The sequence below is a fragment of the Mandrillus leucophaeus genome, unplaced genomic scaffold (genome assembly GCF_000951045.1).
Source record: "Mandrillus leucophaeus isolate KB7577 unplaced genomic scaffold, Mleu.le_1.0 Scaffold346, whole genome shotgun sequence".
Classification (NCBI taxonomy): Eukaryota; Metazoa; Chordata; class Mammalia; order Primates; family Cercopithecidae; genus Mandrillus; species Mandrillus leucophaeus.
Genome location: NW_012103654.1, coordinates 2139741 through 2165761, shown reverse-complemented (window position 1 = coordinate 2165761; position 26021 = coordinate 2139741). Strand labels below are relative to the sequence as shown.

The following is a 26021-nucleotide window of genomic DNA, read 5'->3' as shown; positions in this document are numbered from 1 at the left end:
TCACCACAAGGGAATTAACTGTAAAACAGAACAGCAGAGAGAACCCTGAGAGATGATCTTCTATAAAATTTCTCCACAATTGACAAAACTCCCTTTCTTTTTTTCCCGTGGTTTTTCCCATCCATTACCTATTAATGAAGATTTGTTGTTTTAGGGGGTAATAATTTACAGTAAGGTTTTGGGTTTTTGTTGTTTTGTTTTGTTTTTACAGAATAGGTAATGGTGATCATTGGGTCTATTTAGAGCCATGTTGTATTAATCTCTATATTAAATGAACTATAAGATACAATTTTTAATGCAGATCAAGAACAATCTCCCCAGAAGTTCCTTAACCAAAATACAGTAGTCCCCTTTTATCCATAGTTTTACTTTCTGTGGTTTCAGTTACCCGAAGTCAGTTGTGGTCCAAAAATGCTTAATGGAGAATTCCAGAAATAAATGATTCCTAAGTCTGAAATTGCAAACCATTCTGAGTCGTGTCATGAAATTTCGTGCCATCCAGCTCCGTCCTGCCTGGGATGAATGTTATCCCTTTGTTTAGTGTATCCACACTGTCTACACTACTCGCCCATTAGATTGACTGTTACAAACTGTGCTTATGTTCAGGTAACCCTTCTTTTATTTAATGATGGACCCAAAGTGCAAGAGTGGTGAGGCTTTAATTCAGATATGCCAAAGACAAGCCGTAAAGTGCTTCCTTTAAGTGAAAAGGTGAAAGTTTTCAACTTAACAAAGAAAGAAAAAAATTGTTTTTTCTTGAGGTTTTGAGGTTGCAAAAATCGACAGTAAGAATTAATCTTCAATCCATGAAACTGTAAAGAAAGAAAAAGAAATTCATGCGTAGTATATATATAGGGTTTGTACTATCTGCAGTTTCAGGCATCCACTGGGGGTTTTGGAACATATTCCCCACCCTTAGCAGGGACTGCTGTACTAGAAATTGAGAATGGAGGGAGCATTTGAAAGTACCTATTTTAAAACTTGAAAGAGCAATGTTGCTCTCTACTGGCATTTCTTGTGTTTACTTATTTAATTCAGCTTTATGAAGATGCCCAAATGGACATGTCCACAAGTAGACAAATAGAAGCCTAAGGGATATGGTAGCAAATTTTAACAGTTGAGTGGCTGTGAAAACAACCAGCACATATTAGAGTCTGAACTTAGAGAGAAGTTGCCCTGTCTCCCAGGTTGGAGTGCAGTGGCGCCATCTCGACTCACTGCAACCTCTGCCTCCCGGGTTCAAGTGATTCTCCTGCCTCAGCCTCCTGAGTAGCTGGGATTGCAGGTGCCTGCCATTTTTTGTGTTTTTTTAGTAGAGATAGTTTCACCATGTTGAGCAGGCTGGTCTCAAACTGCTGACCTCTGGTGATCTGCCCACCTCCGCCTCACAAAGTGCTGGGATTACAGGCATGAGCCACCATGGCCAGCCTTTTTTTTTCCCCCTCACTCTTTCAAGGGATTTTGAGCTCTCCATAGAATGCCCATGGAATTCCTCCCACTAAACTAACCTTCCTCGTCTGTCTTACAGGAAGCCCAGGGGAGAGGGCAAAAAATGTCGGAAGGTGTACGGGATGGAGAACCGAGACATGTGGTGTACCGCCTGCCGCTGGAAGAAGGCCTGCCAGAGGTTCCTCGACTGAGAGACCCCCAGGCAGAGGGGCCTGAGCCGCTCCTGCCCTGGCTTCCCACTCCTGGTGTTGGAAAGAGCTTTTCCTACTGAATAAAACACAGTTGAAGCTGGGAAAAGCCCTTTCAGGAACCTTGGAGGAATAACAGCAAAAACACAGAAAAATTGTTTAAGTTACCACCTATGACAAAAGAAAGTTGCTCTTACTGAGAACCCAGCCTGGAACAGCTATAACTAGCTTTTTTCCTTCAAGAGAAAAGTCAACTTTTTTGCTGTATGTCTAGATTTAAAACTGTGGACTTCTGTAGCAATTGAACCAACAAAGCCCATTTTACTTAGAAAGGAGGCATATTTTGATAAGCTTTCTGAATTATGCCATTTCCAAGATTTTTTTGACACTTAAAAAACAAGCTACAGGTTATTCAGTAGCATTTGTACAAAGAACAATACCTACTTTTGTTGTGAATAATCTTTTCCCTATTTTCCATTTGACTTCTTGGAGCAGTATATGTCAGGATGTGTTGCCAGAAAGCGCAGCACTCTGGACATCTTTTCTATGTCTTTTTGTTTTGTTTTTAAGAATGACCCCAAACTGAACCATGGTAGAGCTGTTAGCTTGTAGGGCCCCCAGATGGCATAAACTCGAGAAGCGATTGTCCACGGAAATCACCAGCAGACTTCAGCCCCACGCTGAGTTCAGGAAGTCCAGCTGTCACTGTTGGGAAACATCTAGGAGTCTTCCTTGGATCCATAAGAAGCTCTTCCCCTGAGGCAGCACAGCTAATTTTACTCTCTACCTGCCACAACTCAGTCAAGAACTGGCACCTGTAGCCATCTGGGTAAGCCTCGATGCTTCTTTCAGGGATGTGACACAAATGGCAACTCAGAGCTATTTGTTACTGCTTGTCTGTCAAGATTGTAGCCAGGTTAATGGGTCATTTTCCTTCTCTCCAAGCTCCACCACTGACTGATTTCAGAAGAGGTAGAGAACTTCAAACTGTCCCGACAGGTTTGCTTTAGATAGCAGAGCACAGCCCACATGGCCCCACCTGTTCAGAAAGTCATGTTAGGTCGACAAACCACTTCCATTCTGAGTGCACTTTTATAGGTTTTATGCTTTAGCATGTCTGGGAGCTGAGTTAATGAACAATATAAACATGTGAGTAAATGGAAGGTTGTCAAACCTTAATTTTTTCCTATAAAAATATTGGAGCTATTCATTTAAGAATTCGCTCAAAAGGGAACATATAGAACATCAAAAGGAAAATGCATGTAGGTATAGGAATTTCTCAATTTAGTAGGGCCAGGGCTTGCACTGTGTTCCATTTATTGGACTTTGTAACTTGCTTGTTTGCTTGTTTGGAGGATAGTGGTGGGGAGAGGGGAGTCGTCAAGCCCTATAAATAAGCTCATTCTCTATCTACCCTACTCTCAATTGCCCTGCTAAAGAGTTATTTCTCCTATACCTATGCAAAGTAGGAAGAGCACCTTATAGGAGGCACTGTATAGGGACAGGGGACATGGGATCAGCCATAGGAATGTTAAATGAAATTGCACAGAGGAAAGTTTAATATATGTCTAGAGATTGTACATAACACTTTTTTAAGCATAGAGAGAAGTCATCTAGTAATGACAAATATTCTTTTTATATACAAGCAAAAGAAAGTATAAGGAGGTTCTACAGCGCAACATCCACGATCTGTGCATTCACATATTATGGGACTTTTATTTCTTAAACTTTCATATAAATTTTTAAAAATTATTCCTTGGAAGAGATCCTGGTTTTTTCTTCATTTATTTGTTTCTTTAAAAACATTTATTTTAGGAGAAGAGTAAAAGAGCTTCATCTAATTTTGCATCTTGATTACCAATCAGTACTAGTCACAGCACCAGCAATACTGTATGTTTTAGACTTACAAGGTCAGCCAGGAAATGACATTTTTTAAAATGCAGAAATGTGTTTGTTTCTTCTACTCTAGCATGTCATTTCTCCTCCTGGTGTCCTGTCACCCCCCATGCAGCACCACTGATGTGAGATGATGCTCTGGCTGGTCCAGGAAGCCCTGAGCCATGGCCATATTGCCCAATGGCCTTGGGAGGCCAGAGCTGGTCACCTGTTTAAGCAAGTTCACCATGTATTTAAATGATAGGGTATACTCCTGGACCAGAGGTTTTTCTCTTCAGCAAAGCTCTCTGGCCTTTGATCGTTGGACTGTTACTAATAGAAAAAGATTCAAGTCATGAAGTATAAAATCCATCCCCCATCCCAGAACTTTGAAACACAAGGAGGGAGAGATCTTTGCTATGGAGCAGTCCTGGAGCAAAGCCCCGTCCGTGGCTTTCACCCCCAGATATATATCCCATGAGTAGTGCTGAGCTCCAGCTTAGCTGAGCCAAGCTCAGTCCTTACCTAGTGTGCAGCCAGTGCACAGATGTAAGCAGAACTATAAAGCTGAATGTAGCTTCCCTGGGATCTCTTCTCCTTTCTGAAGTGTTTTGCACATAGTTCTGTGCCTCCTGCCCAAGTTGGGGCTCCTTTCTCCCTGATAGCCCAGGGCTCTGTGTAGTTTCTTTTCTGGCTTCAGGTGCAGACAGACCCTCACAGTACCTTCCTAGACACAGACACATATTCCCTGGACCAATGCATGGAATAACTAGTAGACCACAGGTGGCTGGTCTTGAAGAAAAGGGATTATACTCCTTACAGGCCACCCTGAAAGCTATGAATTCCAGTATACACTGCTGATCATGCAAGTTAGGTTTTTTTTTTTTTTAATGTAGCTTTATTTTGTTATATTTTGGAACTAAATGAAGTGCCAAATTAGCCAGACATTCGTTGGATGCCATCGCTGTGGAACCAAGTTCTCTGTATGTGTTCGTTTGGCTGGGAGGAAGGGGAGGGCTGGGCAGACTGCTCCCACAGCAGGCTGGCGGCGGAACTGGAGCCCTGGCCACCGCAGGGAGCTCAGAGGAGGCCTGTCTGTGCAAAAGACATGCAAAACAATGGATTCTGGTCCCGAAATATTTCTAAGTAAGGCATGATGTAGCCTTTTGATTTTTTTTCTCCTTTGACACCCCAACCTTCAGAAAAGTTTTCTCATCTCTCTCCAAAGAAGTCACTTCATAGTGACTGACAGGACATTCTCCAGACAGTGACAAAACAGAGTGGCCAGCAGGCAGTGGTGTTAAGCCTTGGGCCTTCCCGGAAGATGTGTGCTGCACTGGTGGGAGGCAGTGTGACAACCTGGAGAAAACACACAGGTAGCGAGGGGGTCGGGGGGGAGGTAAAATAGGTCTGTGGACACCTGGCTCTTGCTCATCTTCTTGGTGCTGATCAGCTAGTGGTCACCATCCCTGAGCACCTCCCAGGGAGCTGCCATTGTCTCCTCTGGGAGCAGCTGCTGAGGCAAGGAGAAAATGACCTGAAGGGAAGTACCTCCGGCCAAGGGTGCAGGGCCGCTGTGCCCAGCCGGAGCGGGCCATCTCTGGCAGATACGGACTTCTCTCCACCACACTAGCTGAAAAGTTTTCTCCCTTGGTTGGCAAAAGCCAGTGTCAGGAAGAAAGCCATGGGTTTCTGACCAAGAATGTGTGCGCTTAGCTGCAAAGTGCCCAGCGGCAGCTCCAGGCACCAACAAGGTGCCCTTTCGTTAGACAATTCCCGCCTGAACATAACCATATTGCAGATGAAAATTTTCAATAGAGAATGACACAATTCTTGACCTTTGTAAAAACTTTTCAAAGAGATAGCCACATGTCTATATGTTGCAAAAGATTTTTAAAACTGAAATGTCCTCCATTAAATCTCAAGATCACTGGAGTTTTAAGTCTGCTGTTTCTGGTGTCACACTAAGCCACACTTTTGAAAGCAGCCCTGGGTTCTGAATTAGCTGGCACTGCTGAATCCGTGTTCCCCCTTCATCAGACTCCAAAGTGCAGCATTCACTTGCAAAGGTTCAGAGAAAAGTGGCCAGAGTTGTACATATAAGAGAGAATACCTTGAGAATAGTAGCAAAATACTGTAAATAATATTCATTTCCTCAGGGAAAAATAAAGGGCATGCAAACATAGGTCTGGAGACTCCTAAAACTAGGAAGAATTTTGTTGTCACTAAAGTCTTTTCTACTCAGAACAATTTTTTTTTCAAATGAACATGGTATCATTTCAAGACAAATTTACGTGAACTGGGCAGTACTGACATTTGTGAGGCGTGGGGGAGTGCCCTGGGAAAACGGTTCGTAGCTGACCCGTAGCCTAAGGCTAATATTTGGACCACAGGCGCAATGCCTGGGGGTGGGGGCGGGGTGGGGGATATTCCTAGACTCATGTAAGGCTTTTTCTGAATGTAATTGTGAATACAAAGCCTTTCTGGTTCTTTTTATCATTACCCAATGGATGACTGTTTATTAGCTATCAGCAGAATTCTGTAGGTGAAAGCAAGCCGTAAACGATGTACATTTTGCTTTAATAGCATGTTAGCAAACAAACTTCCATGGACTCTTGTGGACAAGGTGCTGATTTTTCTCATGACCCTGTAGAATTGCTATCGACCACATCTTCTGTAGCACTGACCTGTGTGAACTCGGGGAAGAATTTGTGCATACAAATGAGTGGAAACAGAGCAGGATTCATGAATATGAATGAGAATGTGAATCATTTTGGAGAATGCCCCGGGCACACGGGTCAACTGGAAATTTCATTTCTCTAAGATAGTAGCCCTACCAGTGGCACGGACTGTCCCTGTTCCTCGTACCTGTGAGGATTCCTCCATATCGGAACTGTTTCTTGTGTCTTTTTTGCATTGTAACTAGCCAAACCTGAAGTCAGTAAATAAAATGAGATTAGCACTTTTTTTAGGTACCAGTTGTATCACTGAGTAATGCACACCAATAGAGCAAGAAACTATAAAATGTATTTAAGACCAACTGGTTTGCTTATTATGATTGACTTTGAAAAAGCCCATATCCAATGATATACATGCTTTAAAAGGTATATCTGTCATAGGACCAGGAACCAAAATGGGAATTTTACTTCTGGTCCTGTTTTGTAAATAGTTCCTTTTTTTGAAGACAATCTCATGTTTTATAACTTTTGTTGTGGGTCTGAGAATCACAATGGTAATATGTTGTGGCAAAATGTAATCTTTAAATACAAAAACAATTATAACTTAATTTTCCAAATAAAACAAGAAATATACTGGTTAGGCTTCTACAGTTCTAAGAGACATGACACTTTGGTAATAAGCATCAATACTCTACTTCTCAAGTTAACTGGAAATATTTTACAAGATGCAGTGTTTTGTAATCACAAAGAACACAGACATTTTGCGAGAAATGACCTTGGTTTTATACATTGTAGCTTATTTTTTAAAATATAGTATTTTACCAGACAGGAAGTGTTAATATTATAAGTAATTCCGGCTCACCAAACAAAGGGCTATGTCTCTTTTAAGCAAATGTTTTGATGCATATCTTTTTAATTAACCCTCTGCAGCAAGGGTAGAAATACAGATCAGATGGAATGGGTATTATAAGAGAATCAAGATAACAACAGCTACTCCTTTTATCATTAACGGTGTGTTTTCAAAGTATGGAAAAAGATGCCTGAAGAGTCATTTTATATATTTTAAATCTAAAAAATGTTAATAGATATGCTTATAGGCCATGTGAGAAATATTCTTATAAATTTTTTAGTGTAAAATGATAAATTCTGTGTCACAAAGACAAGTTTACCACTTGACCTACCAGAACCACAGATACTTGCATTTAACCAGCAAGTATCATTTGGTGGAAATTCCTAAAATCATAGTAGATAGGCCCAAAGATAGAATTCTTAGGTGATCAGTAGTGTTTAAAATAATTTTGTCCTCAGCACTAACTATATAACTGTAATTTCCACATAAGAACAAGTGCTTCCAAAATATAGTGGAGGGAAAAAAGAAAATTTAAAAAAAAAAAAAAAAGAAAAAGAACAAGTGCTTGATTTTTCACTGTGAAGAACTAGCAGGCACATGAGGTTGTGATCAGAAAGTGACTGCGTTCCCAAGAACCAGGAAACAGAAGGGAGTTGTGAAGAGTTTATTAAAACTGCACAAATAACTTAGAGCTTTGCCAAAACCATTTCATAATGCTGTACAGTTTTTTCAAGCCCACTCACTGTTAAAACAAGAAAGCATCTTTTCTTTCTAAGATTGTAGTAATCCAGAAGCTAGCCTAATTAGCCAAGTATGCAGATAACATCAAAAGCAAAGCTGAGATAGAACAGCCATACACCCGTTGGGCAGCTCTTACGAGGTGGTCAGAAGGTCACTCGGACCTTGGTTTCAAATAGGCTTTAGAATCTGCACACTTGAGGACTAGAAATGAACAGAGTTAGGGAAAGCCATGTACAGCCTTGGCTCCTGGTCTTTAAGATGAGGCGTCCTGCAAATCTCTGTTTTCACTCCTTGGAATGTCTCCATTATTAGCGTTAAAGTCCCCAAGAAGTTTTTATTGCTGTGCGGTTTTGAACCAAATGAGTCTCATTTCCAAAAGATTCCTAATTCATAGGAGAGGTTGCAAATGTCAGTGCCTCAGAAGGCCCAGGCAAGTTCTGTAAATGATTGATGTGGATCAGGCAAAGAGGAACACAAGAATGGTGAAGACCAGGTTGAACTGGAGAACACATGCCCTCTTTGAAGGGGCGCCCACACTCACTCTAGACAATCAGAACCATGCAGAAATCAGGCCCAGGGCTGCTAGATCTTCTGACTTGGAAATAGGATATTACCTGACACGTAAGTGTTGACAACTAACTCAAACTCTTGGCCAACACTATGCAGACCAAAGAGAAGCTGTACACAGGCAGGTGCAGCCTGCGGCCCCCAGTTTCAACTGTTAGGAAAAGTGGATTTCACATTCCACAGTTGTTAGGTTCATCCATCAGCCCCACAAACTCGCATGTCGGCACTATCTGGGCAACTAAAATTAAAGAGGGGAAAGAGATCGTTTCTCCCCGGATATCATTCTCATGGCAGACTTGAATAGAGATACGCTGAGTTATCCAGCTCTCTCACTCTGCCTCCTTTTGGCCTGCCCAGGCCAGGCCCCACAAAGCATTGAATCACTGTTATCCTAATTTTCTTACTGTTTTCTACCGTGGCCACTGTGATGAGGGACTGGCAAAGAGCAGCCTCGTGCCTTCCGAGAAGGTGGCCAGGAGCCTCTGAAGCTTGAAGCGAGCACACATTGCCTCCTTGTGCCAAAGCCCTTTGCCAGCCTCCCCACACTCCTTCCCTCTCCATCCTGCCTCATGAGTCTTCGTTCCCGTGTCAAATTACCCCTGCTTCACCTATGATACAGCAGAAGCCTTGCTTCAGAACTGGTAGGCATTTAGGTTATTTCGGAGTGTCCACTAACCTCAAAAGGAGATTTTTCCACATACAAAACTCTAGCATCTTTGAGGGCAAAAGCAAAATGGGAATAAATGTGTCATGAAAAAAATGAGAAGTTGCTTCCTTCATTTAGATGGACTAAATTATTTTAAACTGTATCTTACATCGGAGTCCTGATGGTACTGGGATAATCACTGACCTTTTCACGTGTGTAATAAAATCCGTCTCGTTCACATACACTATTCCATTTGATCTCTGTAAGAACCCAGTGTAGAATAGGAATATTTAAAATCAACATACCCACCTCCAAGGCCAACCCAGAGTAGTCTTGAACCTAAGTCAGCCTCAGTACTGCTTGCAAGGAAGAGGGAAAGGGCTCATTAAAGGCCTGGCTCAGACCTTAGTCTTCCAGACTGATTAGGGACGTAAGAAGACCCAGAGACCCACCATGTTCTCAAACCATCTTTTCAGTCCAGGCCTTTCAGCATAGACATAAAGAGCCCACCCGTTGGTCATGTTGCCAAGTGCAAACTGATCTATCCCCAAATGAATCCCTTTACTAAAGCGGATCTCTAATCCCTAAATTTCAGCCAATTTGGTAGTTAATTATAGGAGCTTATTAGCTAAATGTATGTTCTGAGTAAAAGTTTTGACTCCTTGGGGAAAATTTATTTTGCTGCTAGCATACAACATTTGCTATGTATATAAACTTAAGTCAATGCCAGAAATTTTAAAACCAGCTCAAATTTATAATCTGTAATGATCAAATCAAAACATACTGTAAACTCAGAGTTGGAAACGCCTGGTAATATGGTTAAGTCATGTTTAAATATGAATGCAATTTAAATGACATTGGCAATGCCTGAGATTTCTTTCATTGTGAATGATTAAAAAGCAGTCCAAAATATGAATGGATTTCATCTTACCTTTCTCCCATTAATTTACCAGGTGTAACATCTTGAGTTTGGAGTAAAGTCATTCACAGGCAGTTGAGTCATGGAGCTAGAAGGAGCCTCAAAAAAAACATTTTGGCCAGACTCCTACATCATGAACAGGGTTCTTGATGAATGATACTTCTTATTATGTTTCTAAAGTAATACAGTGTTGGAGAAGGAAGCAGTTTAGTGCTTTCCTCTTCTGATGGAAAAGAATCATAGTTAGCACCATTGCCATGACAATAACAGGATGTAGAAAGACCCATGAAGAAAGAAAGAAAGAAAGAGAAAGCTATGGTTCCAAAAGCAGGTAACCGTAGATTTTGGAAGAAGGTGGAGATGGTGATTAAACTGTAGTCCTTGTTTTTTAAAAATGTTCTTTCATGTTAGGCACCATCCACATAGTTATTAACTACCAACTTCCAAAGAGAAGATCCCCTTGATTTATTTATATCATGAAAATACTAAAAATTAATTCTCAAGTCTAATTAACTATTACATTATCTTGCTAGGGCCATTTCCCTAAATTTTTAATTCAGAAAATTAACCAGAGTTGGCCAGATGCAGTGGTTCACGCCTGTAATCCCAGCACTTTGGGAGGCCAAGGCGGATGGGTCACTTGAGGTCAGAGTTCGAGACCAGCCTAGCCAACAGAGGAAGAAAGAAAGAGTGAAAACAGAAGAAGAGTGAAACCCTGTCTTTACTAAAAATACAAAAATTAGTTGGGCATGGTGGTGCACACCTGTAATTCCAGCTACTTGGGAGGCTGAGGCAGAGGAATCCCTTGAACCCGGGAGGCAGAGGTTGCAGTGAGCTGAGATTGCACCGCTGCACCTGGGGGATGGAGTGAGACTACCATTAAAGAAGGAAATTTGCTTTAAACAAACAGAAAAAAACAAAGGTGCTCATCTATTTCTTCTGAATTCTCTCTACAATCCTTGACTTAAAAGGAAAACCAGCACTCTAGAGAAGAAACTGAGCTTTAAAAGAGAACAGTCCCCATTCCAGCTACCAGTCTTGCTTTCCCCCATCTTGGCAAGCCCCAGTGAATTTGCTATTGAAAGATTACCCATCCCTTTGCCCTCATTTCCCTGAGCTGGAGGCCAGGCTGTTGTTAATGTTTTTTCAATTCTAAAGCCCCTGATGGGACATTCTTGTTTCTGTGGTACTGCTTTCTCTCTCTTAAATTAAGGTGCAAGGGGATAAATATTACTGTGACTGGGATGTAAGGCTCAGTCAATGTGGCTAGCCCCTTCCTTCGGGGGAAATATTCCATCTGTCTGAACGGTTTTAGGTGATCATGAGGAGAGCGGCTTAGCAGACAGCCAGCCACGCTCATCACAAAAGATTTGTTCAGACTCACTGTAAAGAATGACAAGGCAGATAGCTAATCCTTTCACTGTGCCTCAAAGCCTGCTGTGCAAGTCAGCAACCCTACTGGTCCTTTCCACATGCGAGGCTAATAGAGTGATCAGAACCAGGAATGTGAGCTGGGTTCCACTTTAGGAGGGGACAGTGAGGGCAGAGCAAGAGGGCTCCATGTTTAATTACTCCAGGCTCTGACTTCTGCCCACAATTACAGAGCATGAAAGCAGAATTGGCCTTCAGTATGTGAAAAGGAAGTGGCTCCTGCAGGGTATAATTGTTATAATTTCGTATTTATGGAAAGAGAAGAGGACTCCAGTCCACTCATGTTGTTAAGCACTTGCCCCTCACTCCACTGGAGCCCCCTTCCTATGTTTTGGGCACAGATGGCTGGGACCGAGAGGAAAGAGGAAGAGCGGCTGCCAGAGTGTGAACATACCCCTCAGGGATCTACAGTGGAGTTTAATGATAAGCTACCCATACTCTCCCAAAAAAGGTTGAGGGGCAATGCATAACTTTGCAGATTACAACCCTTGTTTTACTTTTTAAACCTTTTTTCCATACTCTTCTTATTGGAAATCAATGGCTGTGATGTGACCAACACCTGTGATGATAGCAAAGCCCCTCCTTTCACTGTCGGCCGACTGTTTGGGGAACCTCCTTGGTCATTGGTAGAAAGCTTTAGAAAAGACTTAGCTTTTTAGGGAAGAACTAAAAAATCTCCAAAACATACTAGTCCCATGACTTCGATAACTGAAAATGTCCTGGGTGTAAGTTAACCCAGGAATATGGATCATACATGTTTAAAAAACAAAAAAAATTCCCTGAATCGATATTTTCCTACAACACACCCTAAAATTCCTATTTTTGTAATTAATGGTTGGACAGTGATCAGCCATTTAAACATAGGCTCTCTGGAATAACCAGACACTAGAATAGTTTCCAAAGTGTTTTGTGTATCAAAATCCTATATACTTAGAAGAAGAACTCAGGATAAGAAAAAATCGCTAGGTCCCAAAGGGTTCATGACTATCATCAGATGCAACTGCGAGTGACCTACGGTCACTTTATCAAATGAGAAGACTGGAGAGAGAACAACAGTAATCACAAAACCTCTGTTGCCCTTGGTCCATGACAATGTTTAAGGAAACTTTTAAAAATTAAGCCATCTTCTGAATTTTCTACACTAAATCTAAAATATTAAAATGAAATTATTAAATATTTAAAACGGGGTATTTAGTGGAAATGCAATCAGTAGAAAGCATTGCTTTTTAGTGCCTGCTAAACAAGTAAAGGAGAAAGAATGAAGAGAAAACAGCAGTCCTTCCTGCGTGACACTCGTGTGAAAATGACTGGCATTCACATGTCATTGAGTGCTAACTCAAAAGCTAGGTGGCAATGCTGTCCAATGTTTAGAGATCTTTTGAAATACAATCTTACCACCATTCAGAGGTAAGTACTTGCTTAACAAAAGTCTTTAATATTAGTGAATGAATGTATAAAATTATAAACTATGCATTTTCAAAGAGTAGCATGTATTTTGTATCGAATCCAAGTAAATTTTTGCATAGCTACCTACCACAATTGCAAATTATTCAAAATAAACTTGGATACATATCCTTATGGGGATATGGGAAGCCCATCTATATTCTCCTATTTGATGTTTTTAAAGATTGAAACTTTACTCTGAAACATCAGGCTCTAAAAAATTCCATCATTAAGATGAATAAATGGGAGATGGTTTATTTTTTACTCCTTAAGCATCAATGGGAAATGTTGGCTGTTAGAAAATGTGCCCAGTTCTTTAAAGGTTCTAGTAACACTGGATTAACAAGCAAATGAAACGCATGAAGTGAACGAATATTTCATTGGATAAAAATGGCATAGGTTTTATCTGTTGGGTTTAATTCTCAATCCCAGAAAAAAAATATTTTTCAAGGGGTTTCGGTTATAGTTTCAAAGAACAAAATATGAAAATATTGTCCAGCAAGGCAAATCATTTATCTTTTTTCAAAATTACTTATATTTTGGAAAGTCTATGTAGAATATACACAAATTTCTTCAGCCCTTTTGTTGATTTCATATTTTCATGAAACCTCTTCCCCTAATAATTTGCCTTCTCTCTTTAATCAGTGCTTTACTACATTCCTCAGCATGAAAAAATATCTTTTCCTTCATCTGACAATGGAAATAACTCCATCTCTCTGCCATTCTGGTTCTCTTCAGTGTCCATTGAGAAAGTTTCTCAACTGTTTGTAAAATACGGGGCCGGGGGGAAAACACACACACACATTTCTAAACCTGTACTTAAGGTTATACTGGATTGTTTGCTACCTAATTAGAAGTTATTGGGGGAGGGGCAGTGTGTCTTTTTATATGATTTTTAGCCAAATCCAGATGTTCTGATACACATTTCTGAATACTTATCTGACTGTAAATACAGCCTGTGGAGGCTCAGGTTGATAAAGCTTTTACCTGACTGTTCCTCAGCCATGCTCCTTGCCAGCTTCTGGCACATTGTACATAGATTTGTTGAATGTTTAAATCATTTGTTTTTCTAAATGCTATTCTCTAAAACAATTTTTTGAATTTCTGTTGCTTTCCATTGTTTTGGACTTTGTGTGTTTGTTTAAAAAAAAAATGTTTCCTAAATATTTAACACCAGGAAAAATATTTTTAAATAAACTGGTGCTAATTGAAACAGAAGGAAATTTTCAGATCGAAGATGTACGATGTTCAATGTTCACACCAGTTAAACTGCACTTTCCCAAGGGGACAGCTGGCATCTACTTGAAATGGGCATCAAGAGACCACCAAATGTTTACAGTTTCTGTGGCCCATTTAAGTGTAAAACACAGAAGTGGCTCTGTCCCCCCCAGAGTTGAGGATTTGCTACACTGGTCCTCTGGAAGCATTTAAGTAGAAGAAAAGGCTTATAGTAAGAATCACTTTAGTAATCGTCTTCTGGTCCTTGGACTTTTCTGTTCTGTAATGCTTGTAACAATGAATATGGTGTTGCCAATCTAGTCTGATATCATCGTTGACCTGTACTTACTTTGTGGATGGTTCTACCTGGGGTTGCACTGGCACAGAGCCAGAACACTGGACTTTCAAAAGACCATTTTGACTTCTACAGTGTCTACACACATGAATTTAAATGCACTTGTAACTGGTTAATTACCATGAAGTAAGTCTAACTTCCACTTAATAAAAGTTTTTGTGTATCTGCTTCTATTTGGAAACCATTTATTTAATTAAGGATAACTAATGTATACCAAGAAAGGCTCACTGGGGCTTGGGGTTTTACCTAGAGTTGTAAAAATAGTTCAAAACCAAGGAGATGTCTTCATTATCAAGGCCATTTTTAGAAACATGTGGAAGGCATGTGTCCTCATGTTCAGCCCTGCTAATGACAATTTCAACCCACTCCCTTAGCAAGCCTTAGCAATGATTGTCCAGATATGTTAGCTGCTGACCTTGTGCTGCTGACTTTTGTCCCAAACAAGTAGACAACGTGGCAAACAGAGGGAAAATAATACCTATTTTGAAGCTAAGCCAGCCTGGAATTGTCATCTTCAGGCCTCGGGCTGCTGAAAGTGGGTTTCTGCAAAGCTGACTTTCAGTGCCCACATTTGCCATGGAGGAGGGATGGGCATAGCAGCCTCCACATACTGTGCTCAGACTGCAAGTGCGCCCCTCCCAAGCCCTCTGCTCCCAGGGTCCCAGAGGCTCTCCGGGTCTCAGTGACTGGGACACGGCAGAACCCTCAGGGGCAGGGCAGCAGAAAAAGATATTGAGAATCTGGGCCTTCGATGTTGTCCTGCAAAGTTGTGTGGATAGCATAAATTTGCAAAACAAGTTTTTACTAAATCCTATACAAAGGGATGCTGCAGCAAACAGCTGAGGAGGTAATGATTTTTTTTAGTGTAAAAATGCAAGCTACCTTCCCCTCAAAAAATACCCTGCAAGAACTTACATTTCCTAAGGGTGAAGACCGTGTCCTGTGTGTTCTACCCACTTTGTGTCATACTTTACCAGGCATATAATAGATGATCAATACATTTTTTAATGAATGGATGAACAAATTGTTCAGACAGCATTTCTTCAGGCTTCAGATGTGCTTTCTGCCTTCAACCTGCCAGTGCTGGAACAAAGCAGAGGAAATAAGGAAACATTTTAAAGACTGGCATAGACATTTATTTGGAAAGCCACATTTTTAAAGTTTCTTTAGAATGTGTACATTCTCAAAATGGCCAACTCCAAATGACTATATTGATTACATAATAATTAGCCAATACAGGACAAAGTGTGCAATCACATGGTTACTGTTTCATGTAGAAATGCCTTGCACATAGCAATTCAATAAATAAGTGAACAAAAATGAATGCTTCTAAAGGAAATAAATTACAACATAGGTCTGTGCTCTTACAAGCAAGCAGAGTAAATGGAATGAGACTATTAGGATCTGTGTCAGTAACACAGGAGAGAGAATCCAGGCTGGCATTAAGGCATAATAGACACTATTTTAGGAGAAGGATCTGGGTATGATAGTCATCGTTTATTTGTTTGTATCTGTGTAATATATGCACACAGTTACAAAAAAATCAGGGTAGTAAAAAGCTTACAGTGAAAGCAGGTCCGTGCTGCTGTCCCTTTTCACCCCTTCATTATGCTCCCAGAAGCAGCCACGTTTGACTTCTTTAACTGTTTCTTCTGGGACTTGATTCCATTTATATCTTTTTATTTAATTATATGCAAGTATGCCTGACAAGCTCCAGCCAGCTCCAGCCAAGGCATCTATGGTATCAAGAGCAAGAGGGACAGAGCACAGCACAAGGCTGGAGAGTGTTGCACAGGGACTGGCCAAGTGCCTGGCACAGGGAAGTTCCCTGTATTACCAGGGGCGCCCCCTGTGCACGGTTGAGACCTAATGCTCTGAACAACACAGGCATCTCCCTGCGCATTAGGACGCTGGCCTGTGGGCTGATCCATGAGTTTCTCACAAGTTTGCTGGTTGTGAATCAATTCTCCAAAGCACAGTAAGCCTGGGTAACCTGAAAACAATCAAGTGTCCTCACCTCCAAATTAAACCTGCAAACTAGCCTCAGACCCCAGGCCAAAGCCTTCAGTCAGCCAGCTGGGTAGCAGGTCGCTCACAATCTCTTTTAATATCATCTACACAGCAATTCCTAGTTTTTGATACATTCCTTCCTTTAGCTGATTTCACTGTAATGGCCAGATCATCCCAGAAAAACAATTCATGTCAGATGTTGCAGAATGACTCAGCTAAGGGAAAATTGCTCACTGTTCACCTTGTGGCTACAGCCAGAGGTGCTGGAAACCAGCTGCACCCATGCATTTTATGTGCTTGGCTGCAAGTAATAATCCCGCTCAAACTTGACCAAGCAAACACAAGTGGGGATTTACTGAAAGGACACATGGTGTCTTCTGTGGGACCCCTGGTCAGATGGTGTTGTCAGGCCACATAGAGGCCTGGAATCAGGAGTGAGAAACGATTTGGGAAATAGGCAGCCACACTGCCCTTCCAGTCCCATCCTGTCATCCAGTCTCCAGGGGCAGCAGGATCAAGACTCCTCTCTTCTCTAGGGTCTCTTCCCTCCTCACCCTACATAGCTGCCTTTTCTGCTCTTCCAGCACGTGGTGGAAAATGGCCAGCAGTGGCCTACATGACCTCCCAACGCATGCAGTCGAGAGGGGACTAGAATTTTGGAGCACCAATTCCAAACTCGAGAGAATTTGATTGGCCTAACAAGGGAGAGCCATCTTCCCCTGCTCCAACCAACTGGGCTGGGGTGAGAGTGTACTGTTCGGGCCCACATGGAAGTTTCTCTAATAATTATGTTTGCACCAACCTAATAATAAAGTGTGGGTGGAAGTGGGCAGATCACTTGAGCCCAAGAGTTTGAGACCAGCCTGGGCAACATGGGGAGACCCCATCTCTACAAAAGATAAAAATATTAGCCGGGCATGAGAGCACGTGTCTATAGTCCCAGCTACTCAGGAGGCTGAGATGGGAGGATCGCTTGAGCCAGGAAGATTGAGACTGCAGTGAGCTGTTTGTGCCACTGCACTTCAGAATGGACAACAGAGCAAGACATTGCCTCCAAAAAAAAAAAAAAAAAAAACACGGTGTGAGGTTAGGAAGGAAATGATTGGTGGAAGAAATAATTTTACCATTTCTAGTACAGGATACAAAACCCATTTTTCTTGCTAATAAATACAGTCATGGGTTATTACACCCAGGAGGGATCTGAAAGATCATGTAATTTAACTCCCTTGGTTCACAGAGGAGATTCATGACCATGAATATCATTTGACATTTTAGTATTGTTTGATGTCAGTTTGTTTTCATAAAGTTCCATTGTTTACTTGTTTTCTGAAAGATAAGGTTATCTATTATCTAGGCCATTGAAAACCACCTATGAAAAAATTATTTTTAAAGTTATAAAAGGGGCCAAGTGTGATGGCCCACCCCTGTAATCCCAGCACTTTGAGAAGCCAAGATGGGCAGATCACCTGAGGTCAGGAGTTGGAGACCAGCCTGGGAAACATGGCAAAACCCCATCTCTACCAAAAATACAAAAAATTAGCCAGGTGTGGTGGTGAGCGCCTGTGGTCACAGCTACTCGGGAGGCTGAGGCACAAGAATTGCTTGAGCCTGGGTGGCAGAGGCAGCAGTGAGCCGAGATTCTACCACCACACTCCAGCCTGGGTTACAGCATGAGACCCTATCTCAAAAATAAAGTTAAAAAAGGGTTGCTTATTATCTTAAATATAGCCTCACCGAGCACAGAGGGTAGGAAAACTGGAGCCATACTGCCTGAATTCAAATCCCAGCTTCACCATTTACTAACTGTGTGACCGTGGAGAAATTACATAACCTCTGTGTGCCTCAATTTCGTGCAGCATAAAATATGGATAATAATGTGACCTGTCTCATGAGTATCGGGAGTTATAAATGAGTTAATATGTGTAACGTGTTTAGTATGTTGCCTGGCACATATTGAGAGCCATGAAAGTATTTTTTTGGCTCCCCCAAAGTATTTCTCTGAGTAATCAGCAGTCTCATACTTTAAGTCACTTGAGACAAATACATTAGTCCAAAAAAGCATCTTGAACCATTACAGCAGAAGCCGTCAGTTAGCTGCAGTAAGCTAAAAGTACATTTTTATTTCTAACAAAGATTATTTTCTAATGTTTCAAGTTAGAACTCTGTACTATAGAAGTACAGAAAAGTAGAAAGAGTATCAGATAACTACCACCCTCACAAATAAGCACTGGTAGATTGATACATTTTTGTCAAGCTATTTCCATGCATATTTATTCGCATAGTTGTGATCACACTGTATATATAATTCAGCATGTTGCCTTTAGTCACTTAACATTATAGCATATGCAACTCCCCATATCATTAAATATTTTCAAATGCCTTCATTTCAATAGCTGTGTAATAGTACCACATGTAGATATACACTGATTTCCTTAAATATTCTCCTATTTGGAAAATGTATATTGTTTCCAATTTTATACTTTTTTAAACTTTTACTACAGTTGCCAAATTACTATCCAAATGATTTGACTCAATTTACTCTCCCAGCGGCAAAGTGAATGACTGTCTTTCTGTAGGCTCACCTGCAAGGAGTATTATCATTTTTTAAAATCTGTCCTAAGTTGATATATATTAAAAAGCATGTCATCCTTGTTTTAATTTTTCCTTCCTTCCTTTTTCCCTTCCTTCCCTCCTTCCTTCCTTCTTTCTTCCTTCCTTCCTTCTTTCTTCCTTCCTCCTTCCCTGCCTCCCTCCCGCTTTCTCTTTCTCTTTTTCTCCTTCTCTCCTTTCTCTTTCTTTTCTTTCGACAGAATATAGCTCTGTTGCCTAGGCTGGAGTGCAGTGGCACAGTTATAGCTCCCTGCAAACTTAAACTCAAATGATCTTCTTGCCTCAGCCTTCTGCAGCCGGACTACAGGTGCGTGCCACTGCAACCAGCTATGGTTTTTATGTTTCTGTAGGGATGGGGGTCTTACTGTGTTACCCAGGCTGTTCTCAAAATCTTGGTCTCAAGCAATCCTCCTGCTTCGGCCTCCCAAAGTGCTGGGATTACAGGTGTGAGCTATCATGACCAGTCAATTTGTAGTTCTTAAATGAAAGCTAATTATGTTAAACAGTTTTCTCTGTCAGACATTTACAATTTATATTTACAATTTGTCAGTTCACATCCTTTGCCTATTTATCTTTTGGGATCTTAACCCTTCCTTATGTATTAGTAGGAGTTCTTTCTATTGTTAGGATTTAAACTTCTGTCTTATTTGCTATAATTGTTTTTGCAATGTATGTGCATTTTAAATTGAGGTATGACACATTTTTGCTTGCACATTTTAAAATCTTTGTATCATTAAATCTGTCAGTGGTTTGCTTTAAAATTTCACAGCCCACCCACAGCTTAGACAGGCCTCTCACATTTCAGGTGTCAAATAATATTTCCCTTATATTTTCTTTGCCTTTTATTTATACTAATTTTTTCTTAACTATCTAGAATATTTTGGTATAAGGTAAAGCTCAAAATTTTTTTTTTTTTTTTTTTTTACATAGTCTCACTCTATAGCCCAGGCTGGAGTGCAATAATGCCCTCTCGGCTCACTGCAACCTCCACCTCGCAGGTTCAAGCAATTGTACTGCCTCAGCCTCCTGAGTAACTGGGACTACCAGCTACTACAGGTGCGTGCCGCCACGCCTGGTTTTGTATCTTTAGTAGAGACAGAGTTTTACCATGTTGACCAGGTTGGTCTCAAACTCCTGACCTCAGGTGACCCACCCGCCTCGGCCTCCCAAAGTGCTGGGATTACAGTCGTGAGCCACCTTGCCTAGCCTTCAGAATGTATTCTTTTTTCCAAATGCTGACTAATGTCAACTTCATTTATGATTAACCCAGCCATTCTCCAGCTTTGCATGACCATTAGTTACTGAACTGTTACCAAGTTAGGATCTCCTCAAGGCTCTTTTGTTCCTGATTTAACTCAGTCAACCCAATTTCCCCTTCCCCTTTCCCTATGGCCTTTTATGCATCATTCGGCAGGAAGTAGTGAGACTGATGGTCTCTGATCCCCAAAAGTCATATATACTGTGGTCCACTGGAGAGAAACTCATTCCATGAGGTCCTTGGACTTCTGTTCCTACCATCCATCACCCACTCTTAGTGCCATGGTCATGCTGTGGTCTCTAGGGGCACAGCCCATGCCACATCTACTGACATATCCCACATTACTCTCTAAGGACCCTTCCAGTGTCCCGGCCCTGCCTCAACCCTCCTGCCTCTCTCTGGTGCCCTAGGAAACTCAAGGGCTTTCTTGACCTATCTAGACCTTGCCATGCCACACTACCTCCCTTGCCCAGCCCCTCTGGCACCATGATGGCCTCTCCCTGGAGCATGCTCTGAAAAGCAGGGCGCAGCTCACTCTATTTGGAAATCCCACTCAACATATTAGGCATTGCTCCCGCTTTCCAGTCATACATCCCTTTGGTGAGACCACACCAGAGGTTTGTTCTGGTGCTCTTCTCTCTGCCTCTCTGGAATTCTTTTCCTCCAACTAGACTACCTTGCAGTATCATGGGCTCCTCTCACCCCACTGTCATCTTTGACACCACTCTCTCCTTCACTTCTTGCAGCAAATCCATTACGAAGTCCAGTGGATTTTATCTCCTATATATCTTTTAAATTGCCTCAATTCTCTGTTTCCACTGCTCCCACCTGAGTGGAAGCCACCGTCCTCTATTGCCTGTACTTTCTTAATGGCACCTAACGAGTCTCCCCCAGTTACTAGTGCATTCTTTCAATGCACTCTTCATGCACCCTAAATCCTGCCAATGCTGCTTGCGTGGGTCCCTGCGCAATTCAGCCCTAATGGCACCCACCCCCACTTGTCACTTGCCTAGAAGGACATACACATCAAAATGTATCTGAAAGTTTGTTAAATGAGGCTGGGTGTGGTGGCTTACACCTGTAATTCCAGCACTTTGGGAGGCCGAGACAGGCAGATTGCTTGAACTCAGGAATTCGAGACCAGTTGGGCAACATAGTGAAACTCCTGTCTCTACAAAAAATACAAAAATTGACTGGGCATGGTGGCACACACCTGTAGTCCCAGCTACTCAGGAGGTTGAGGTGGGAGGATCCCTTGAACTAGGGAGGTGGAGATTGCAGTGAGCTGAGATCACACCACTGCACTCCAGCCTGGGCAATAGTGAGACCCTGTCTCAGAAAGAAAGGTGCCAGGCATGGTGGCTCACACCTGTAATCCCAACACTTTGGGAGGCCGATGTGGACACATCACTTGAGGCCAGGAGTTTCGATACCAGCCTGGCCAACATGATGAAATCCCGTCTCTACTAAAAATACAAAAAGTAGCCAGGCATGGTGCCACATGCCTGTAATCCCAGCTATTCGGGAGGTCGAGGCAGGAGAATCACTTGAACCCAGGAGGCAGAGGTTGCAATGAGTCGAGATCATGCCACTGCACTCCAGCCTGGGCAACAAAGCAAGACTCCATCTCAAAAAAAAAAAAAGAAAAAAAGAAAAAAAAGGAAGTTTGTTAAATGAATAAACAGAATAAAAACTAAAAACTACAAGGCCACTTCAGTCACATGGAGTCTGATCTTCCTGCAAAAAAATAAAAAATTATAAAATGGGTTACTCAAAGAATGCATCTCCCTTTTTACGTTTTTGTTTGTTTTGAAGTGATAGCAACGGAAGGAAGAGGATTTTCTGAGAAAAATCCAGCAATAAATGTCTCAGTAGAAGCTTAGGTACTAGAATTTTTACAATCTGATGATCAATTGGAAAAACTGATTATAAATATACACCCTTGGCGCATTGCTTAGACAAAATGAATAATCTCTTCTTGAGGCAAATGTTTACTGACTTCTGCAATATAACTCTATTTTCTAGCGTACCTCTCAATACAAATTGTTCTTATGTAAGCCACAGCACCTCAATATGAAATTATTTACTTTTAATAATAGAAAAGTTATTTTTGACTGCAAAGAAACCATAAATCTGGCCTGTTTTGCTTCAGTTCATTTGTTTGGACGGCCATCTGGCAAATTATTCAACACAGTGCAGACAGACTATTCCTCAGTACAAGTCAAATATGTTCCATTTAAAAGCTGATGTTGTGCCTAAGGCTGAGCTGTAATTCTTTTTTCATTTTCTTCTCTTTGCTTTTTATAGCCAAATAAACAAAGGATTTGACTTAGAACTTCTTGTACTTCTTTATCCACTGTATGATGATAAAGTAATAAAATGGCTTCCATGTGCCACATTTGAAAACCAATGTCATAATTTTAGAGAAACAAGAACGGACTGTAGACACTTCTGCCTTCTGGGAGACAGTGATAATTCTTCCCAAGGCAGACAGGTCTTTGGTTTTTAGGAAAACACCTCAGAGAACGTTGACAATTCTTCTTTAGTGGAAAGAAAAGCCCTTTAGATGCAGCCTGAATAGCCCATTTTTCTGTGCAATACACAAATGGAATTTGGACAGTCAGGCAGTGCGCGTGTGTGTGTGTGTGTGTGTGTGTGTGTGTGTGTGTGTGTGTGTCAGGGAGGATAAGGAACCCAGAACTAAGGAAGGAAGCAGGGAGAGGTGAGAAGACAGTGCTGTCCCATGGAACTTTCTGCGATGATGGAAATGTTCTGCATTCTGTACCGTCTAATACGGCAGCCACCAAGTGCTTCAACTGCGGCTGATGTAACAGAGAAAACGAATTTTTAAATTAGTTTAATTTAAATGAAAATGGCCACACGTGGTTATTTTGTCCTGGACAGTGCAGACAAAGGACTTTTCACATCACCCTCTCCCCACCTCCCTTAACATGAGCCACAAGCAGCAGGGAGAGGCCTGGGAAACCAGATGTCTCCTGAGGACCTCCTAAGGCAGGGACACTAAGGGGCTTTCAAGAAGGCCAGGCCAGGCGTAGTGGCTCACACCTGGAATCCCAGCCCTTTTGGAGGCCAAGGCAGGTGGATCTCCTGAGGTCAGGAGTTCGAGACCAGACTGGTCAACATGGTGAAACCCTGTCTCTACTAAAAATACAAAAATGAGCCAGGCATACTGGTGCGTGCCTGTAATCCCAGCTACTCGGGAGGCTGAGGCAGGAGAATCGTTTGAGCCTGGGGGGGCAGAGCTTGCAGTGAGCCGAGATCACGCCACTGCACTTCAGCCTGGGTTACACAGCGAGGCTCTGTCTCAAGAAAAAAACAAAAAAGGAGGTCAATTTTAAATTGTTGCCCGCTCTGTGTTTCTTCTGCCATCCACAGTCCTTCAGTAAATGCCTCTTTTACTAAGGTGACAGTCCATCTGAGCTTGCTGGGACTGCCACTTGTGCCTGGTGTCCTGGTGTAATTCAATCAGTTCAGCCTGTAGTCCCAGCTACTCAGGAGGATTACTTGAGCCCAGGAGTTCAAGACCAACCTGAGCAATATAGTGGAACTCTGTCTGTTCAAAAAAAAAAGAAAAAAAAAGTGTCCCCCTTCGACAATATATTATATTGACACCCTTCTGAAGCACATGGCCTTGTATTTGTGGTGCTGTGGGGATTTAGAGACAGGAGTGTAAAGAGATTCCTTGGGTCGGCCTTCCCTGCCACTGCACTGCTCCACAGCAGCCTCGTACAGGAAGTGGGATGGAGGGGAGGGGAGTAGAAGTGAAAGCAAGCTGTCTTTCCTCAAGTAAATCAAAGGAAGGGGGTGGAGGGATATGTGGTGAGCCAGTTACAAAAATGAGAAAAGGGGCTGGGCGCGGTGGCTCACACCTGTAATCCCAGCACTTTGGGAGGCCGAGGCAGGAGAATTGCTTGAGGTCAGGAGTTCGAGACCAGCCTGGCCAACACAGGGAAACCCCATCTCTACTAAAAATACAAAAATTAGCCAGGCGTGGTGGCACACACCTATAATCCCAGCATCCCAGCTACTCAGAAGGCTGAGGCACAAGAATTGCTAGAACCCAGAAGGCAGAGATGGCTGTGAGCCGAGATAGTGCCACTGCACTCCAGCCTGGGTGACGAAGCAAGACTCCATATCAAAAAAAAAAAAAAAAAAATGGAAGAGAAATAAAGTGTTTCTGGAACTTTCAAGCACTGTCAACGAAATTGTGCAGATTAAGTGTCTTTCCACTCTCCTGTGCTTGAAAGAATTCAGTATTAATAGGCAGCACACTCTAATGCACTTAAACCTACAAGAACACCTGTAAACTTCTTTAAGGCATAGAGTTGAAAGTAAAATTATCCTAGGGGGCGGTTCCAAGATGGCCAAATAGGAACAGCTCCAGTCTGCAGCTCCCAGCGTGAGCGATGAGGAAGACGGGTAATTTCTGCATTTCCAACTGAGGTACTGGGTTCATCTCACTGGGGCTTGTCAGACAGTGGGGGCAGGACAGTGGGTGCAGCCCACCCAGCGTGAGCTGAAGCAGGTGAGGCATCGCCTCACCAGGGAAGTGCAAGGGGCCAGGGAATTCCCTTTCTTAGCCAAGGGAAGCGGGGACAGATGGCACCTGGAAAATCAGGTCACTCCCACCCTAACACTGTGCTTTTCCAACGGTCTTAGCAGACAGCACACCAGGAGATTAGACCCCGCACCTGGCTCAGAGGGTCCCACACCCACAGAGCCTTGTTCCTTGCAAGCACAGCAGTCTGAGATCAAACTGCAAGGCAGCAGCAAGGCTGGGGGAGGGGCGCCCACCACTGCTGAGGCTTGAGTAGGTAAACAAAGTGACCCAGAAGCTCGAACTGGGTGGAACCCACCACAGCTCAAGGAGGCCTGCCTGCCTCTGTAGACTCCACTTCTGGGAGCAGGGCATAGCCAAACAAAAGGCAGCAGAAACCTCTGCAGACTTAAATGATCCTGTCTGACAGCTTTGAAGAGAGTAGTGGTACTCCCAGCATGGAGTTTGAGATCTGAGAACGGACAGACGGCCTCCTCAAGTGGGTCCCTGACCCCTGAGTAGCCTAACTGGGAGGCACCTGTTCAGCAATATTCACTGTTCTGCAGCCTCCGCTGCTGATACCCAGGCAAACAGGGTTGGAGTGGACCTCCAGCAAACTCCAACAGACCTGTAGCTGAGGATCCTGACTGTTAGAAGGAAAACTAACAAACAGAAAGGACATCCACACGAAAACCCCATCTGTACGTCACCATCATCAAAGACCAAAGGTAGATAAAACCACAAACATGGGGGAAGAAAACAGTAGAAAAGCTGAAAGTTCTAAAAATCAGAGCGCCTCTCCCCCTCCAAAGGAACGCAGCTCCTCGCCAGCAATGGAACAAAGCTGGACGGAGAATGACTTTGACAAGTTGAGAGAAGAAGGCTTCAGACGATCAAACTTTTCCGAGCTAAAGGAAGAAGTTTGATTCCATCACAAAAAAAGCTAAAAACCTTGAAAAAAGATTAGACAAATGGCTAACTAGAATAACCAGTGTAGACAAGTCCTTAAATGACCTGATAGAGCTGAAAACCATGGCACAAGAACTACGTCACACATGCACAAGCTTCAGTAGCCGATTTGATCAACTGGAAGAAAGGGTATCAGTGATTGAAGATCAAATGAGTGAACTGAAGTGAGAAGAGAAGTTTAGAGAAAAAAGAGTAAAAAGAAACAAACAAAGCCTCCAAGAAATATGGGACTATGTGAAAAGATCAAATCTACATG

The 26021-nt window shown here is 42.3% G+C and overlaps 1 protein-coding gene across 1 annotated transcript in view; it reads left to right on the top strand.

Annotated features, from left to right (window-relative positions):
• ZNF704 (zinc finger protein 704) overlaps window positions 1-14533 on the top strand; it is a 267179-nt gene extending 252646 nt beyond the window's left edge. The window contains exon 9 of the mRNA XM_011989091.1: window positions 1529-14533. Coding sequence (XP_011844481.1) covers window positions 1529-1640 — 112 coding nt within the window. The 3' untranslated portion in view covers window positions 1641-14533. The remainder of the gene's footprint in view (window positions 1-1528) is intronic.
• Window positions 14534-26021: the final 11488 nt, after the last annotated feature.